At 38.0% G+C, this 19,421-nt stretch overlaps 1 protein-coding gene across 10 annotated transcripts in view; it reads left to right on the top strand.

Annotated features, from left to right (window-relative positions):
- The window catches only part of LOC117402280 (DNA (cytosine-5)-methyltransferase 3A-like), a 228,785-nt gene extending 211,997 nt beyond the window's left edge, over nt 1-16,788 (top strand). For 8 of the 10 annotated variants that reach the window (XM_059023711.1, XM_059023707.1, XM_059023704.1 and 5 more), the window contains 9 exons: nt 182-365; nt 701-785; nt 1,420-1,565; nt 5,111-5,201; nt 5,755-5,903; nt 6,906-7,006; nt 7,709-7,778; nt 10,820-10,938; nt 11,419-16,788. In XM_059023711.1, the coding sequence (XP_058879694.1) occupies nt 182-365; nt 701-785; nt 1,420-1,565; nt 5,111-5,201; nt 5,755-5,903; nt 6,906-7,006; nt 7,709-7,778; nt 10,820-10,938; nt 11,419-11,560 (1,087 nt within the window). In that variant the 3' untranslated portion in view covers nt 11,561-16,788. The remainder of the gene's footprint in view (nt 1-181; nt 366-700; nt 786-1,419; nt 1,566-5,110; nt 5,202-5,754; nt 5,904-6,905; nt 7,007-7,708; nt 7,779-10,819; nt 10,939-11,418) is intronic. The other 2 variants (XM_059023706.1, XM_059023705.1) reach the window with 1 other exon arrangement.
- The last annotated feature ends 2,633 nt before the right edge of the window (nt 16,789-19,421 follow it).

The raw sequence follows: 19,421 nt of genomic DNA, 5'->3' as shown, positions 1-19,421 counted from the left end.
TTCATAGCACATGTGAATTGAACCCACCACTGGGGTATAATATAATATTAATGTTACCTAAGGCAGCAGCCATTTTAAATAATTCCCTTAAAATGATCTTCAGGTCCCCATCTTCTGCCACTGTGATCTCTGGTCTGGTATGTTAGTGTAGCTATAACTGCTCCCCTGTTTCTTCATGTAGGTGCTTCTGCGTGGAGTGCGTGGATCTTCTTGTCGGACCAGGCGCGGCGCAGGCTGCTATCAAAGAGGACCCCTGGAACTGCTACATGTGTGGCCACAAGGGCATCTACGGGCTGCTGAAGCGAAGGGAAGACTGGCCCACCCGGCTCCAGCACTTCTTTGCCAATAACCATGACCAAGATTTTGTGAGTATCTGAGGTACAGGATTTGTGTGGTGATTACCTCTCTGTTCAGAAGAAGAGTTGTCATATGAGACAGCTCTAGAGGAAGATAACATATTTTGAAAAGGTTTTTTTTTTTTTTTTTCTTATCACAAAGCTCAGGTCCAGTTGCAGATTAGCACCATTAAGTTGTTATGGTACAGAATCAATTTTTCCAATTAGTACACTGCTGTAAATGAAACTACTGTTTTAACTTTCATGATTGCGAGACACTGAAAAAGAAAAAACGTTGGATGAACTTTTCACAGTGTACCACCACAGAACTATTATTAGAAATCATTATCGTGTCAATCTTTCAGGAAGCACCAAAGCTTTACCCTCCCGTCCTAGCTGAGAAGAGGAAACCTATTCGCGTCTTGTCGCTGTTTGATGGCATTGCGACAGGTGAGCTGTTTCTTGTGTCATTATAATTAGCACCATTCCATATCAAAGTAATTGCACACATAGCTTCTAGCAGACCCAAATACCTTTCATATACTGATCACTGTTCTTTAAGAGCTCACACTGAAGTTGAAATCTTGTGAAATGGAGCTGGAGGTGGGTTTAAATACAGATGCGCAGGGTAGCTGCAATGACTCATCTGAGGATTATACCTAAAACAGTAAGTGTAATCGTTAGACATGTACAGCACGTTTTAAGAAATCATCTTCCTTACACTGTAATTTATTATATACATATATATGGGCAATCTAGATTTGACAGTGCTGTTTCTGAAACCAGTGTAAAAGTAAAGTTTTTACAGTAGCATAGCAGGGACACAAACGTTATATTTGCGTGGCAGTCAAAGGGTTAATTGCTTATCAACAGGCGGCGGTGAAGCATGTGAGCTCTACTGTTTCCATGGGAACGCCAGCCCACAAACTTGACCTATCCTAGCCACTTAATAACCCCACCCCTCCCTCTATCCCATCAGACTCAATTGCCCCATGACATGCACACCCCTCCCATCACATAAACGGGCCTATAACAAATGCCCGGTTTAGTTCTGGAGCCCTTCATGTGTGCTTTTGTGTCGCAGGTCTGCTGGTGCTAAAGGACCTTGGGATTCAGGTGGAACGGTACATTGCCTCTGAGGTGTGTGAGGACTCAATCACTGTGGGGATCGTCCGACACCAGGGCAGGATCATGTATGTCGGGGATGTGAGAAATGTCACACGCAGACATGTGAGTATCAGCTGTATGCAGCAGTCCAGATAAGCTGTGTACTTGCCGTTTTGACGCATTATAAAATCTGAAATACGCACTAAATTTAAATTTAATGCGTAACAACTAACAACTACATATCCCAGAATACAATGTCTTCAGTTACTAGGAAACTGTACACAAGAAAAAAACAACCCAACAAACATTATCCAATCTCTGGCTAGCCCTGTTGTCTTTGCAGCCAATCACAGTAAGAATAAGAAAAATTCGAAGCTACACAGGTTGAAGCGTAAACACCCCAGTCCAGCTACAAATCTAACTGGAACCATCGTCAGAGGCAACCACTAAAAAAAGGTGCCTATAATATTAAACAAACTGTTTTATAACTTAATGCATGTCCTTATTTTCTTTATTTGTATGACTTGACATTGAAGTTTTAACATGTTCACTGAGTATAAAAATGTAATGTTAAAATATAAGTAACGTAATTAATTAGCAGTCATGTGATACCTCGAAAAAAATGCGCTGAACTGATAAAGAACTTTGTAGAACACACGCGTGGTTGTACAGTAGTTCAAAGTAACATTGCAGTTAAAATTGAAGGCTTTTTTAAAATGCCTACCCCATTACCATTAAAGATTGTACAGTATTTATCGACATTACCCATGACTTCAAGGTAATGTTGCATTTATCCCCTGAAAATACATTTTTTTCTCTTAGTGTTAAAATTGGAGGGTAATTTACTCCCAGACCCAAAACCTTATCTGGAGCGCAGGCTGTATGTGTACATCTTTCAGCTGAGTGCAGTGATCGGTACAAGGGGAATTAAAAGTGGTACATAGTTGTTATAAGAACATAAAGTTTACAAACGAGAGGCGGCTTAGTAGCTTATTGATCCCAGAATCTCATCAAGCAGCTTCTTGAAGGATCCCAGGGTGTCAGCTTCAACAACATTACTGGGGAGTTGGCTCCAGACTCCCACAACTCTCTGTGTACAAAAGTGCCTCCTATTTTCTGTTTTGAATGTCCCTTTATCTAATCTCCATTTGTGACCCCTGGTCCTTGTTTCTTTTTTCAGGTCGAAAAAGTCCCCTGGGTCGACATTGTCAATAACTTTTAGAATTTTGAATGCTTGAATCAGATCGCTGCGTAGTCTTCTTTGTTCAAGACTGAATACGTTCAATTCTTTTAGCCTGTCTGCATATGACATGCTTTTTAAACCAGGAATAATTCTTACTTATGCATTGTAAAGTTTTAGCATTACTTCCCTTGATTTAAAATCAACACTTTTCACTATATATCTGAGCATTTTGTTGGCCTTTTTTTATAGCTTCCCCACATTGCCTAGATGAAGACATTTCTGAGTCAACATAAACTCCTAGATCTTTTTCATAGATTCCTTCTTCAATTTCAATATCTCCCATATGGTATTAATAATGAAAATTTGTATTGCCTGCGTACCTTGTATATTAGGAATAGCAGAGGACCTAATACTGATCCCTGTGGAACTCCGCTGGTTACCTCGCTCCATTTTGAGGTTTATCCTCTAATCTTTGTGTTTTCTACATGTTAACCACTCCCTAATCCATGTGCATGCATTTCCTTGAATCCCTACTGCGTTCAGTTTGAGAATTAATCTTGTATGCAGGACTTTGTCAAAAGTTTTCTGGAAATCTAAATAAACCATGTCATATGCTTTGCAATTATCCATTGTCGATGTTGCATCCTCAAAAAAATCAAGCAGGTTAGTTATACACGATATCCCTTTCCTAAAACCATGCTCTGTCTCCCAGGATACTGTTACCATATAGGTAATTTTCCATTTTGGATCTTATTATAGTTTCCATAAGATTACTTATAATAGAATTCAGGGTTATTGGTCTGTAGTTACCTGGTTCGGCTTTGTCTCCCTTTTTGTGGATCAGTATTACATTTGCAATTCTCCAGTCTGTCGGTGCAAACCCTGTGTCAAGAGACTGTTGCATGATCTTGGTTAGCGGTTTGTAAATAACTTCATTCATTTCTTTGAGTACTATTGGGAGGATCTCATACAGCCCAGGGGATTTGTTTATTTTAAGAGCTCCTAGTCCCTTTAACACTTCTGCCTGTGTTATGCTAAAGTTATTTAAAGCTGGATAGGAACAGGTTGACATGTGGGGCATGTTGTCCGTATCCTTCTTTGTAAAAACTTGTGAAATGTAATTATTTAATATATTTGCTATTTTTTTCTCTTCATTTATGATTTTGCCACTTGTATCTCTTAGACATTTGCTCATTTCTTTCTCTCTCTTGGCCTTTCTAACTTTTTGACTTGCGTTTGCAGTTCCAAGTTCACTTTCTGTGTACTTTGTTCTTGGTCCCTTTTAACGCTCTGTAAAGTGCCTTTTTTCTCTGAATATTTTTTTTTTAATTGATCTGTTAAACCATTTTGGCCATTTTGTTTTAGATTTTGATTTGTCTACTTTTGGGATGTATTTGTTTTGCGCCTCTAGTACAACATTTTTTAAAAATAGCCATCCTTTCTGGATGTTTTCTCTATTTAGTCATTCTGTCTTCGTTATTTGAAATGACTAAATCAAGGTATGCCCCCTTTATAGCTGGTGCCTTGACCAATTGCGTTAGGAAGCAGTCACTTGTGATTTCTACCATTTCAATTTTGGCTGTTGTGTTCCCCACCAGGTTTTCCCATTTTATATGGGGGAAGTTGAAACCCCCCATTAGTATGGCTTCTCCTTTGCTACAGACATTTCTAATATAATTGTATCATTGTACAGATTATTTTGCTCTGTATCTGAATTTGTCGGTCTAGCTGTGTATATACAATATTCTGCATTCTTCTGTGTTACTGTGTTCTTGAAGGATTAAGAATATAAATCTCCTGAAGCAGTGAGAATGTGAATTGTCAAGCTGTTACAAAAATGTTTATGGTTTACTAACAACTAAAAAGAAATTGCTTACTTAAGCCCCATATTAATTCACATGCCTTCAAAAGGAGTGTCTGCTCAAGAGTACTTTTACTGTATACATTATGATAGATAGTTTTTTTTTCCAAATGCCAATATATCCCATACACAGACACTCCCAGTCCTATAAATCTATTACACTCTGCTTTATTATTAATATACAAGTTAAAAATTCAGCTATATTCCTTTTCTAACCATTACCAATCTTCAGTCCTTCATTTCATTGTTCACAGTTTTGATTGCACTTTGAAGCTTAATGGAAATCGGAAAAAGTATGATTTTTTTTAAAAAGCAGGTGACGTCAACCGTGCTGATACTGAGACTATATCATGGTAAAAACTGAAAGTGGCATTGGTGATGTCATGAATTGGGTTTCTTCGTGATGTCGTAGAGTACAAAAGGCAAAACGTGCGCTCTGATTGACTGAAATATCCTGAGCAGTCTATAATAAAGGATACACTTTGTTGTACAACGGTTTTTATGCCAGATAATTATTTTAGCAATTCAGTAAACTGTAACACAGCACAATAACTCGGTGCCAGGGATGTTGTTGCCTTGCAGATAAACGTAAGCCTGCAAAAATGGATGTTGTTCTCCCCACAGCTACATGAATGGGGCCCCTTCGACTTGGTTATTGGAGGAAGCCCATGCAACGACCTTTCCATCGTCAACCCTGCAAGGAAGGGTCTCTTTGGTATGGAGTGAATCTTCAAACTACTGCTTCCCAGTAAAATAACACTTAATTGTGGTAGCACTGTTTGCTGGTTTAAAATGGGAGCCAAGAGATTCTGGTTTCCAATATCCTCTGCTCAACTGCTGTTGATTTAATATTAGACCACTGGCAGGTTGCATGACCTCTTTAAGTTTCATATGTGTGATAGAGAAGGCAAATAGTTTGCAGGATAATGTACCAGATATCGTTTTTCCTCAGCTGTTACTAAAATAAATCACAGCTTACAGGACTTGGCTATATCCTGAGTTAAACACATTCATTTAAAAATTACATAGAGGTCATATACATAAGAGAAGAATAAAATAGTCCAGTGATTAAGGTTTACACTTGGAGACATACATTGTACCCAGTATTGGTTAATTAGAGTGTTTAACATAAACTGTGTTACATTTCTTTTAGAAAAAATAATTGGTGCAAAGAAAACATTCAAAAACAAAAGGTTTATTCAAGAATAAGGAAGTCATTCCCATTTCTGCTTTTGATTTTTAAAAATGTTCTTTCCTGTGTTCTTCAGAGGGGACAGGCCGTCTGTTCTTCGAGTTCTACCGCCTTCTCCACGAAGCGAGACCCAAGGAGGGCGACAACAGGCCTTTCTTCTGGCTCTTCGAGAATGTGGTGGCGATGGGCGTCAGCGACAAGAGAGACATCTCCCGCTTCCTCGAGGTACCAGCACCAGATCACCTGATTTAGGTTGTTTATTATGGGATGTGTCAGGAAGACCTTCAGTGAAGTGAGCTTCCTGAGCGTCATCATGTTGAACTTAACTGGAGGCCTGCTTCAGATAATGTGCAGTCCCACAAATACTGAATGAAATAATATTCAAAAGAGGACAATGTCGATCTTCTCACAATACACATCATTTTTAACGAACAAAATAATTTAAGAAATCTCCAACCAAGCGGTATTGCTAACAGAAATAAAATATTTATTTTGTTATTCTGTGGTTTACGTGTGGTGTAGACTGGAATCAAGTGTGGCAGATTCATAGTTACAGTGTTCCACAAAATGTCTTGTACATTTTTTAAAAGCAATTCCATTTTAACAATAGAAATCAAAAGGTAACATTTTCATAGAAAGCCACCAGTGGACACACTATATTTAATTAATGTAACGTTAGTGCCCTCAAGGGCTGGCAATAGGTACTACAGCCAGATGAACAATAATATTTCACTGTTATGTTGTTTTGAATGAATGAAGCAAGATTAGTTCTCACTGAAATCTGTTTTACCCCTGTTGACATTGAAAGTCCTCTTTCCATGTTACTTTTTTATTTGGTATCTACATTGGTTTAACTACACAGCGCTAACAAAATCATTCCAGTAAATCCTCCCTAATATGTATTGCCATCATTTTATAGCTCTGACATTTTCCTAAATGAAAGATGCACATATTTTGGTAGATCTGTATTTTTTTCATACCTATGAGTAAACAAAAACAAATTGGCAAATGCCTTATGCATGAAGTGTTGAAAATACATATTGTGCAAGATTTAACAGAATTGTTTGGCTAGCTCTGTGTTCCTTAGGTGGCGTGATTCTTGTTTGATGATACATTCCCAGTGACGGGAATATATTGCCGGTGCCTACGTCACACACTGAGAACGTTGTGTTTTTTGTTTAGTACTGCACCCGAAGTGTTCTCTTTATCCTTTCCCTCCCCCTTCAGTGTAACCCGGTGATGATTGATGCCAAGGAGGTGTCAGCCGCCCACCGAGCCCGCTACTTCTGGGGTAACCTTCCTGGTATGAACAGGTTGGTGAGAGAACGGTGAGGGAAACCAAAGTCGGTGTCCTGAATGCCACCGCAGAGCAAGAGAACAGCACACCCCTGCTCCGCCTCACAACTTTACAGTGTGGAGAGCTCTTAGGTCTCTTTATTCCCAGGTCACTGGGCCCCGGGTGTAGGTCTGAGTATTTGGGCTGCATGAGGAACACAGCATTAGAGATCACAGTCACAGTGAGGTCAGGACACACAGACACACTGGCAAGCAGAGGTGCACGGGGGCAGGCAGCGCAGTGCAGTACTGTGCACAACCACACAGGTCAGTAGTGCTACTGCTGGCTAATCTCCTCAAGCCAAAATGGGTCTTGGAAATGGTAAGTTTTATTTTCATATTAGGCATCGAGGTAGGTGGAGATCGCATTGCCACGTTTGGTTTGCAGGCTGTCTGATTTATCACACGGAGGGTGGTTTTATCTGGGTCATCGCTTATATTAAGAGATCTGAATAAAAAAAAAAAATTAAATCTGAAATATCGGAAAACAATACAAGAAAACTTGTTTTGTTACTGAATCAGGCTTATTTGAATTCCTCCAATTGGCATGCCATGGCCAGTGCAAGTCACTCATGAAAAAAGCAGGACAACTTTTAAGTTTAAGGCAAATATGTAATTGGTGTGTGTCTCAGTCAGCTGGGCCTCTGGAGAGCACACCAAGCTGCTACCCTTTCCGTGTCCCATCTTCCTTGCAGACCGTTGGTGGCGATGATCAATGACAAGCTGGACCTGCAAGACTGTCTGGAACATGGGAGAACAGCCAAGGTGAGGGTCTGTGAGCTCTGAATAGTCTAGCAGGAGCCCTGGACACATAGGGTTCTTACAGGAGGCCTAGATTCAGGGAGGCTTGTTAAATGTGGTGGCTTATTATTTACTAATGTTTTCAGTGTATTATTTTTAGAGGGTTTTAATGGTTTCTTTAATTGATTAATCATGTGAGTGATCAATCAATTGAATAGTTATCTGTACTTATTTTAGAACTCCAGTATAATATGGAATTATAGTAATAGTCTACCACCAGAACAGTCTGTAATATTAGATATTTGTCTGATCCCAACAATGCAGGAGCACATAAGTATTGTATGTACATCTGTGACAGGATAGCACCACGGCCCAAGCTGTTACCGGCAGGAATAAGAGACTCAGAGACCAGAAGCTGCAGTGAATTGCTGTTGCGCACATTTATTAAAGAAAGAACACAGAAACAAATAAACACAGCACGAGGGCCAAAATAAAAGGTTTAAAAAAACAATACTATATCCAAGCACTGCTGAGCATTCGCCTTCACTGAACACTTACAAACAAAACACAGTTTCACTCACTTTCTCCCACACAAAGGATTTTCTTCCCCTTTAAACAGGTGGCCAGTCTCCAATTAGCACTCAATTACCTAATTGAAGAATGGTCACACCTGGGATTGTTGGCAGGGACAGAATTAACCCCATCCCTGCCAACCTTACATTCCCACACACACTATTTATAGAAGCTTTTGCCCTGCCACAACATGTCAACTTGGTACATTTTGTACTTCTAAAATTCTTTTCATTGACAGAACAGTTAATAGAGGGCTATATATGTGACAGCAAGTTTTACTGTTAAACGTAAACTGTTGTAACACTAGTCAATATATTACCCAAAAAAATGAATAGCAAAGAAAAAGGGCACCCTGACAGAATCTCTGTAGATTCCAGCCTTATTCAATACTGCAGAACTATAGCCACGTGGAAACTGGGTACTGGAGGAACTGGCTGATGGGTCTTTTATTGAGTAGAATAAAAAAGCTAAATGTATCCCCTGTATTCCTTTAGACAACTAGTTCACTTGTATGGCTCAGTGGTTTTCAACCCCTGTCCTGGGGACCCTTAATTGAAATGATTATTTGTTTAAATAGACACTTTTGTTTTCAGCTCTAAACAATTGCAGAGTTCAAGTTACTTATAAAATGTTATAGCTAACTTGAAATATGCGACTGTCTGAGAGCTGAAAACAAGTAAAAAGGTCTAATTAAGCAAATTATCATTTCAATGAAGGGTCTAGTTCAGTAATTGAGAGCTCAGTTGGAATGAAAACCAGCAGACACAGCGGGTCCCCAGGACCGAGTTTGAGAAACATTGGTATAGCTGGTAAGGGTATAAAAAAACAGCTTTGCTGATATCCTTTAGTGGCATTTATGTCGGCTTAAGGGTCGTCTATAAATGTCACTGATAAAACTTCATTATCCCCAAAATGGAGCCCAGCAGTAGACAGTCCAGTGTTGACATCTGTTTCTCAGGTCTCACGCTGGGAGCATCTCAAGGCCAGGCATGGTGATGAAGAAAATTACAACAAAGAAAGGCTATTAACAGGAGTTTAATGCTTTCCTTACTTAAATCATTTACCTTTACATGCATTGTTTACTGTTTTGTTTTTTAATCTCCCCTTATTGCATATTGTATTGTCTGATTGTTTTTATATTTTTATTCACACATCATGGGTCAAAAATAAGAATATATTTACTCTGGAGTGTTCATCAGGAGAAAGATGATTTGTCTAATTCATTTCAATCAGAGAATCAGCATTAATGTTTTTTTTTTTTCATTGGTTAGGGCAGAGCTTCCCAACCCTGGTCCTGGGGACCCCATGTGTCTTCTGGTTTTCATTCCAACTGAGCTCTCAATAACTTAACTGAACCCTCAATAACTGAACTGAACCCTCACTGAACTAATCATTTGTTTAATTAGACCTTTTTACTTGTTTTCAGCTCTTAAACAATTGCAGATTTCAAGTTAGCTATAACATTTTCAGTTGAACTCCGAGTTGAGAACAATTAAAAGGTTTAATTAAGCAAATGATTAGTTAAATTAAGGGTCTAGTTCAGTAATTGAGAGCTCAGTTGGAATGAAAACCAAAAGACACATGGGGTCTCTTTTTGTGCTGCTCAGTAGGTCAACAGGTTTTTTGTTTACTATGACATTTTTATGCCAGCACTATATATATATATATATATATATATATATATATATATATATATATATATACAGTGCCTTGCAAAAGTATTCAGACCCCTGACCAATTCTCTCATATTACTGAATTACAAATGGTACATTGAAATTTTGTTCTGTTTGATATTTTATTTTAAAACACTGAAACTCAAAATCAATTGTTGTAAGGTGACATTGGTTTTATGTTGGGAAATATTTTTAAGAAAAATAAAAAACTGAAATATCTTGCTTGCATAAGTATTCAACCCGCACACATTAATAGGTGGCTCTACCAAATATTAAATTTCAATATACCAGTTGTAATTCAGTAATATGAGAGAATTGGTCAGGGGTCTGAATACTTTTGCAAGGCACTAATATATATTAGCTAAAAGAGCCAGCTATTTTTTATATATATATATATATATATATATATATATATATATATATATATATATATATATATATATAATATTTATGTATAATACCTTGGTAGTCAGTAAACTCTAGGGGAGATTCAACAAAAAGAAACAGATGTTTTAAGAAGACTTCCAAGATAAATAAAGTTGTATAAAGTAAGGCTAGGGATACTACCTGCTTCAAAAGTCAGGGCTACTCCAGTGTTGTTATAACTGCATTGGTTATAGTTTCTCTCAAAGCCAATTAATCAAAACAAATTTTACATCTTTCTGACAAATCTTTCATTACAACAAATCTGTATTTGCCTAAAGATATTTTAAAACAAATCAATTGCTGCAAAAATTGTCTCATGGCTGAAACTAATCAATAGAGAACAAAACAACAAGGGGATCTGTGTTCATTTGAAAGCAAGTTTTTTTCTTTCAGTTCGGCAAAGTGAGAACCATCACCACTAGGTCGAATTCTATCAAGCAGGGCAAAGACCAGCACTTCCCAGTCTACATGAACGAGAAGGAGGACATTCTGTGGTGCACTGAAATGGAGAGGTGAGTCTTTCCCAGTTGCAATGAATGATATACTGCCTACGTAGTGGTGGAGAACTTGTTATATGAATAGTGATTTCATTAAAAAGACATAGGGACAAAACAAATGGGAAGCTTCTGCTTCACCAGCTCAGTCCATCCACCTTCACTTTGGACAATTAACAGAGCTATGCAAAGCCAACCGTCCTACCCAAGGAAGGGAACTGCCTCAGGTGGGCTTGGTGAGGCAGAGGTTGCTTGAAACTTAACAAGGAGATGCCGATGAGCTTAAGGGAGGTGGGGCAATAAGAGCATTGTACTATAGGTCACAACATTATCAAGCTGCCATAGTCACGCAGCTGTTACAGCTGTTGAGGTAGGGTAAAGTAGAAGAAAGCACCTCAGCTGTAATTCGATCTAGTGTCTGAAGGTGTTGTCTGTGTTCTCTCTCTCTCTCTCTCTCTCTCTCTCTCTCTCTCTCTCTCTCTCTCTCTCTCTCTCCAGGGTGTTTGGATTCCCTGTCCATTACACAGATGTCTCCAACATGAGCCGCCTTGCCAGACAGAGACTTCTGGGAAGATCCTGGAGTGTCCCAGTCATCCGTCACCTGTTTGCACCACTGAAAGAGTACTTCGCATGTGTTTAGAACTCGACACACTTGCGGAAAAACAAAAGAACTTAAAAATACACAAGAACTGATATTTAACAAGAAATAACATTTTACTCCGGTGATTTACAAGAAAAAAAAAATACATTTAAAGTAGATGTTTCAAATAATTTCTTGTATTTTTAATGTCATTCTTTTATCCTATTTAATTGTTTTGTTGTTTTTAAAATGTCATTTTAATTTTTAGCTATATTATCCAGTGAATATTTTGTGTTGATTTTATGTGTGCAAGCTGTACTTCAGAAAAGGCTTTTCTCTGTTCTTTTACAGCCCTGAGAGACAATATGTTAGAAGATAGGATTGAGTACTGAAACAGAATATGAATGGTTTCCGTAAAATTATTACATATAAAGATATACAGTTTGATATGTGTACCATAAAACTTAAATTAAATGCCTCTGGCGTTTATTTACAATATTTGCCAGCAGACCCGGCGCGTATTGGAGACCGGCGATTATTTGAGACTGGCGTTTATATTAGATCAGTAGCTTCACATGCTTCATGCGGTCATTGAGAAGCCGCTAACACACAACCTTGTAGCAACATCATAACTCAATTGAAACATTCCAGCAACTTTTTTAAAAGGTTGTGTGTCATTGGGAACTAAGTAACAGTTTTGTTTTATAACAAAATTACGTTGTATTGTTACACCCTCATGTATAAAGCGAAAGTGTTAATTAAGTCAGTTAAAGCCACTAAAAGACAGCCCTGTAGATATCAGAACACAGGTGTGTAGGCTATGCTTACTGCATAATAATAATAATAATAATAATAATAATAATACAAACTTCTAAAATGTTTTTAAAAATGAAAAATAAACTCAATAAGTATCATTATCAAAAATAATTTATTGTTTAATCTCAAACTTGTACATTGTTAATACAACAAAACACGTTAAAATACACCGAGAGGTTTGTATCTGGCCTACTTTCAGCACACTTAAAATTATCAAAACTTTTAATAACATAATAACTGCATTAAACAAATATGCATTACATGTAGGCCTACCTTAAATTACGTTTTCTATTTATTATTATTATTATTATTATTATTATTATTTATTAATCCTTTCATCATTCACTGGGTTTCCATGCGGGTCAATTTACACGTGAAATTGCGATGCGCGTGCACGTTTGGGAGAATTACTCGGGTAAAAAGAGAGGGTAAATCTCATTTACTCGTGTAAATGACAAAACACACGGGAAAACCACACCCAGTTTTGCATGGAAACCTGCATTTCACGTGTGAATGTTAATGAGCATGTTTATCCTTGACTATAAATATTGCAAGGGATCAGGTCAGTTGTTGCTGTGGATTCCAAGAAGGCAGAAAGTAGTGGCTGATGGGTGATTTTATGGTTAGCAGTGAGTAGTTCACCTTCATGCTAATGCGGGCGGCCTTTTTTCTATTATTGTTTTTTGCTGTGTCTGGACTGCCATGTTGTATATCTCTTGTGGGTTTACAGTTCTGTATAAAACCACTTACCATGAACTGAGTTATGCATTTGTTATAGTATTAAAGTAGCTGTTTGAGAATACCCTTGCTGTAAAAACTACACTAAAATTAAACACGAAGAGGAAGTGAGCTGCTTAACTGAATTAATTCCCATCCTTTTTTTGATCCCAGCTATGTCCAAAGACAACGCACGTCTGCCCTCCACGTTAATAAATATAGTTTGTGAACTGGATGTCATAAGCCAGCTCGATCGCCCAAAACAGCGCAACAACATCCAAGTTGTTGGTGCCCTCTCAGAACTGACCAAATAAAATTGCAAATGAACATATTGTGTTTTATTTGTTTGCATCATTAATATTTAACACAGCAGTAAATCCAACACAACTTAAAAGAAAGGAGAGCATGAGCCTCCTCAAATCGTGGCTGTCCAATTGAAACTGGTGGCTGTAACCTTCACAGTTGCCAAGTCCGCATATAATACATTTTTAGAGTCGCAGGTTGAAATTTGCACACCCATACTCAACATGGGTTGCGCTTCTTGTGAAAGGCTGCCGCTTTTTTTCTCATATGTCTGCAATACCTGTGTTGGTCAGATTCATTTTATACCTCCGAGTTAATTTTTAATTAATGAGTCGTCAGATAAATTAGTTGAAACCAGATTCAATACTAATGACAAGCCAACCCACCTGACATTTGAAAAACAATTTGGTCAAGAGCAGTAAAACACATTATTAACCAAGCAAGCACAGGGTATTTTGCTTTATTACAGCAGCTTAGATTCACTCGTGTACCAGTTATCTGCACATGGAGACCACATTTTCACAAAATGTCACTAGTAATCTTCAAAAACAGCACAAGTACTTTACGCATAGCTAATTTACACATCAACCCCCACCTTTCCCATTCATTTGCATGACGTCGGGTGAAAAGCCCAGTTTACTCGAGTAAAATAAACTGAGCGAATGGAAACCCAAAAAAGCATTTTACACGAGACATTTTTCTCGTGTAAATGTCTCGAGTTAAAAAAAAACTTGCATGGAAACCCCATGACTGTCATCGCTGTCACTTATTATCAGTTCATTACGCTCAAGCTCCTTATCTTCCTCATCTTCAATGGCAATGACAGAGACCCAGCGTTTATTTACAATTTACCAGCAGACCTGGCGCGTATCGGAGACAGGCGATTATTTGAGACCCGGCAATTATTTGAAGTTTTATGGTATATATAAATATGTGTGTTAATTTTGTAATCATTTTTAGCCTGGTTTTGATGAACAGGAGCACAAGCCAGGGAACTGTAACAATAAGCCCAAGCATACACTTCCAGGTGCTGAGCCTTACTTTACCAGCACCATTACTGGTAACCAATTGCAAGCATACACATTTACAGTATTTTTTTAGGGATCTATCTTTAGGAAACCTTGAAAAAAAAACAGATCACAAACCACTTACCTCTCGTTTACAGTTCTTATACAAAACCTAAAGGTACTACTTTACAATAGTGACTTTATAATGGTGCTTTTAAATAAACAGATGATTAAAAACATTAGCTTCCACGTGGCCTTACAAACTAACAGGGTTGTGACTGCTGTGTAAAAATATTGCAATAATTTGCAAAAAAAAGTTGTATAGAAGAAGAAAAAAAATTGCAAAGTGATCTGCCATCATTTTTTTTTTTTTTTTCTAACAACATTTTTATATCGAACATACTGGTGCTTTTCACTATTTTGGCCTTGTAAACTCAGCCCTCAATGCCTGTGGTTACACAAACAATACAAACCCAGCCACCTGTGTAGCCGTGTTTTTAGTCATCTTGAATTTCAGATCACAGGCTGCAGTGAACTACTGTTTTGTTTTACTGAGACTGGTATCATTTGTACTGTACATCTCTTTGGGGGTGTGGGAGCTGAAGGAGGCAGACATTCCCGGCACCCCCTGCCCACTCAAACTATATTCAATCAGGTGCATACAACAACAACATGGTGCAGCTTTCATTGCAGTTCTGCTTTTTTATAAGAATTGTTTTTGCTTTTTTTCCACATTATTTAGCTTGTTTATATATGTATATTTTTCTTTCTGATTCCAGCTTTATTTTGTTTGTTTATGATGTGTCTGACCCTCTCACTTCACCATGCTAGGGCTGCGCCAACTGATGTGAAAGAGATGGGGAAAACACTGATTATTTTTGTAATTTGCTGATTTTGAAATGTACTGTCTGGTGGGGGATAAGTGGGACATTTTTAACAAATATATCGAACATCTACAGTATGTTGCTTAAAAAAAGATTCTCTATTGTTTCCATGTCTTGTTCTTTTTTTTTTTTTTTTTTTTTTTTAAAGATTTTGGACAAATTCTAACTCTGTCACTCTGAGGATAGGCCAAATACAGACCAAATGAAATGTGCAGTCGTGGGACAGCAACAGGAGAAAGGAACTACCAGGCTAATATAGTATCTAGCATCTAGTAGAAGACCTGTGATAAGACACATAAGCTTTAATTGTAATAATCTAAACACTCTGGAATGTATGAACCAGCCAATTATTCGAAGGTAATAGAAAACAATGTGAAATCAGTACACTGGATTTGTCATATAGTCAGCCTTGGATGTAACAGTGCTGGCTCCTTTCCCTGTTTGCCCTACACCCATTATACAGATATCCATTTTTTGCAGAGTGTGTTTGTTATGTCTTTCTACATTAGCTATAAGATGTACAAACATGATTCTTTACTAATATCTATATAATGAAATTAGTAAAGCTGAGATTTAAAAAAACAGACATGAATTTGCATCCGAATAAGCTATGAAGCAGCGGACTGGGGGAGAATTTCCAACCCGCCTTTTATATTTATGAATTGTTTTTTTTTGTTTGGATTTAACAGTGGCTTGTGATGGTTTGTCAGGTGATCTTAACAATAACTTGTTGACAGCTTTAAGAAGGAGAAACTGAGCTTTATCGCACAGCCCTAGATTCAGTGTTTTATTTTTCTTTTTTAAGAGTTAAAAGAGTGACTGTAGGTGTTTCATAAGGTGCTAAACATTTTATCTAAATGAAAAAATATATATTGTTAGGAGCAAATCAACTTGTCTTGACAATGACTGTTTTTAAGTTCTCGTAGTTAAGGAAAAGAAAAAGCACTATTATTTTACTCTTATACAAATATATTAGCAAAGGCATTTTAACTTTGTACTTGAAAAAAATACAGATTCATGTGTTTAGTCTAGGCATTGCTGTAGTTGGTGCTTATCTGTGGGAAAATCATGTATTCATATTAAAGATTTAAAGGAAATTAGAAAACATTTGGTAATAACCTTTACTGTTACGTATGTACTTGCTTGATCCCTGGCGGCCGTGCTTTTTTTAACCCACATTCCATGCAGCAAAAAAAAAAAAAAAAAAAGCAGTGTTTCTTATAATGTTTGTTTTAGATTCCATTTCATTTGACTGCCATTTTTAACGTTGCTTATATATTTATTGACAACAATAATGTACATTTCACAGTTCTGAGACTTTACAGGTCAATTTCTCTATTTCCCTCTGTAATGCTATTGTACTTCTGTGTAACTATTGCTCGTGACATAGCTGTTTATGGATTATACTCTTCTAAAGGTCAGTGCGTACAGCCAAGGTAGCAGTCAGAATCAGTCCGCCTTCATCCCATTTTTTTCAGTGCCCAAAAAGAAGAAAAGGCTCCTTTCTTATGTACTTGTGCTGGAGAACACTTGAATAAATGTAATGTTTTTTGTGCAAAAACATGTTTCTGTCATCTTTCACTTCTCACCTATGCTGGTCACATGCACGTACCAAAGAAATGACAGTGTTTGGATTGCTTAACTTCAGATGGGCCGCTTAGGGTATGAGGATCTGCTAGCTAGTTTCCATGAGCCTTTCTGTTGGCAAGTGAAGCTGTTCCATTACATTTTTCCAGTAAAGCTCTTAATGAATTATTCATCATCCCCAACTTTTGTTTCGGCCTCCTCCACCCCAGCCACCTCGTCCCGGGGGGTGGCTCATAGCCACTTCCTAGCTGTGGCACTTGGGTGCATGTAACCGTTCATGTTTTTCAAGCCGGCCTTGATTGTAGCCTTTGCGCACCCACGGACTAGGCCTCCGGCCAAATTTATTATTCACTCGGGCCCTGAGCGCCCATCACAGTTCATCAAACCATCTACAATTGCAATCAATAAATCTCATCCATGGCAGATTCTCTGTGCTGAAACAACTTGTCTGGATTTCAAGAAACAGCAAGGGTATTTATTATTATTTGTTTATTTAGCAGACGCCTTTATCCAAGGTGACTTACAGAGACTAGGGTGTATGAACTATGCATCAGCTGCAGAGTCACTTACAATTACGTCTCACCCGAAAGACGGAGCACAAGGAGGTCAAGTGACTTGCTCAGGGTCACACAATGAGTCAGTGGCTGAGGTGGGATTTGAACCGGGGACCTCCTGGTTACAAGCCCTTTTCTTAAACCACTAGACCACACAGCCTCCTATATTATTGTGAGATGCATTCTATAGACTGTGGATGTAAGTCTTGGTAATTTACTCATTTGTGGTATTGACAGCTGTAATGTGTTATTTATTTTTTTGCCGGGGGTATGTTACTAACATGAATTTATTATACCAGGACAAGAACCCTTTCTTTGAGCTTAACAAGGAAGTCATGCCATTGTGTTCTCATAATTGATTATGCTCATATTAGAGTACAAATGTCATTATTTCTTTATGGGCCAAATATTGTGCTATACAAAAGGAAAACTTGATCCGAAGTAGCTGATCCCAAAATGGAGCTGGCATTTACATCTATAAAGAAACTTTGGCTGATCTAGTTTACTGTATGTAACATGTACATGGCAGGCAACTAGAACGGAAGAGCAGCTCCTGAATTTAGGTAAAAGCACTCTGATAGAGACTTCACAAACAATCAAACAAACAAAAATGCAGTATTTTAATCCTTGCAATAAGAACCATTCCAAGTATATACTGTATATAGGATTTCTGTGATGTCATACATTACGAGACCGAAGGTCGAGTAATTTATAAACCGTCACAGAAACCCGAAATGGAATTGTTTTCCTGTAACTCACTGAAGAGTTTTTTTCTAATACATGGATACCCTTGTGATGCTAATATTAAAGAAGACGAGGTTCAGCAGTACAGTTGTTTTTTTTTTTTTAAACATAGTATTTCAGTGCTGTACAGACGTTCTATGTCGTTATCTGTTAGTGCTTCAGCTTTATTTGGATGATTGCCTTTACCTTGTTTTAATTTCCCGTTCCTCTCCAGTTTCTCTGAGATACGAATGTATCAGCTTTGCATGATTTTTTTTTTTTTTAACATATTCTCATATTGTTGGTCACTAATGAACATTTCTGTACTGTGGGTGTTGTGGAGTGATTGAAAATGAGACATTTTGTGTTTGAATTGAAAGTGATGGTCTCGAGGAGTCGAATGGGTCAAAGTTCAAGTATATTTTCCACTAGAGGAATTATCACTTTTTGACGTCACTACTGTGGTATGCCTTTTTTTTCTGAATGGCTCAGGATGCAAATATAGCCTTTATCCATGTATTATATATACTGATACACAAAAGAAACACAGGTCTAATGGATTTAATCAAATATTTTAAACATAGATATCAAACAAAATCACAGAAAATGTGAACAAAAATACAGATCAAAGAATCATGATAAGTTTTCAGTATGAAACCTGACACACTGTCAAAATGAAAACATTACAAAGTTAGGGTATGACCTCCCTGAGCATTAACACAACCCTGGTAGCGTTGACGCATAGATCTGATCAGCCTCTGGATTGACTGCTGTGGGATGTTCTGCTGCTCTTCCTGTGCAGCTGCAGCCAGCTGGTGAAGGTTGGCTGGTCGCAGTTGTCTCCTGTGGATGGCGCTGGCAATTTGGTCCCACAGATGTTCTGTTGGACTCAGGTCAAGAGAAAAAGTTGGCCACGGCAAGACCTCAACATTGTTTTCTTGAAGTCGTGCAATTGTAATCCTAGCACTGTGTGGTTGTGACGGATGTGAGTGGTGTGTGAATAAATAACAGTCCTGAAACAGTATTTCTCCCACAAAAACGACTGTGTTTATTAAAATAAACCTCCCCTTTACCTGCGAGGGTATTGGGGGGAACACAGCTGGCTGACAAACAAAAATACAAAAACAAACAGCAAGTGTCCACAATGAAATCTTGAGTGTCCTGTGCATGAAAGTGCTTTGTAATCCACACGGGGTGTGCTCATGTTGGTGAAGGGAAGGTAGTGCTCTGTGGTCTGGAACTGGCTCCGTGGCTGCAGTCCCGCGCTCCTACTCCGCCTCTGAAAACACACAACAAACAACACGTAATCCAAAAAACACAACGCTCCGGC

The sequence above is a fragment of the Acipenser ruthenus genome, chromosome 5 (genome assembly GCF_902713425.1).
Source record: "Acipenser ruthenus chromosome 5, fAciRut3.2 maternal haplotype, whole genome shotgun sequence".
Lineage (NCBI taxonomy): Eukaryota > Metazoa > Chordata > Actinopteri > Acipenseriformes > Acipenseridae > Acipenser > Acipenser ruthenus.
This window is presented reverse-complemented; position numbering and strand designations above follow the sequence as displayed.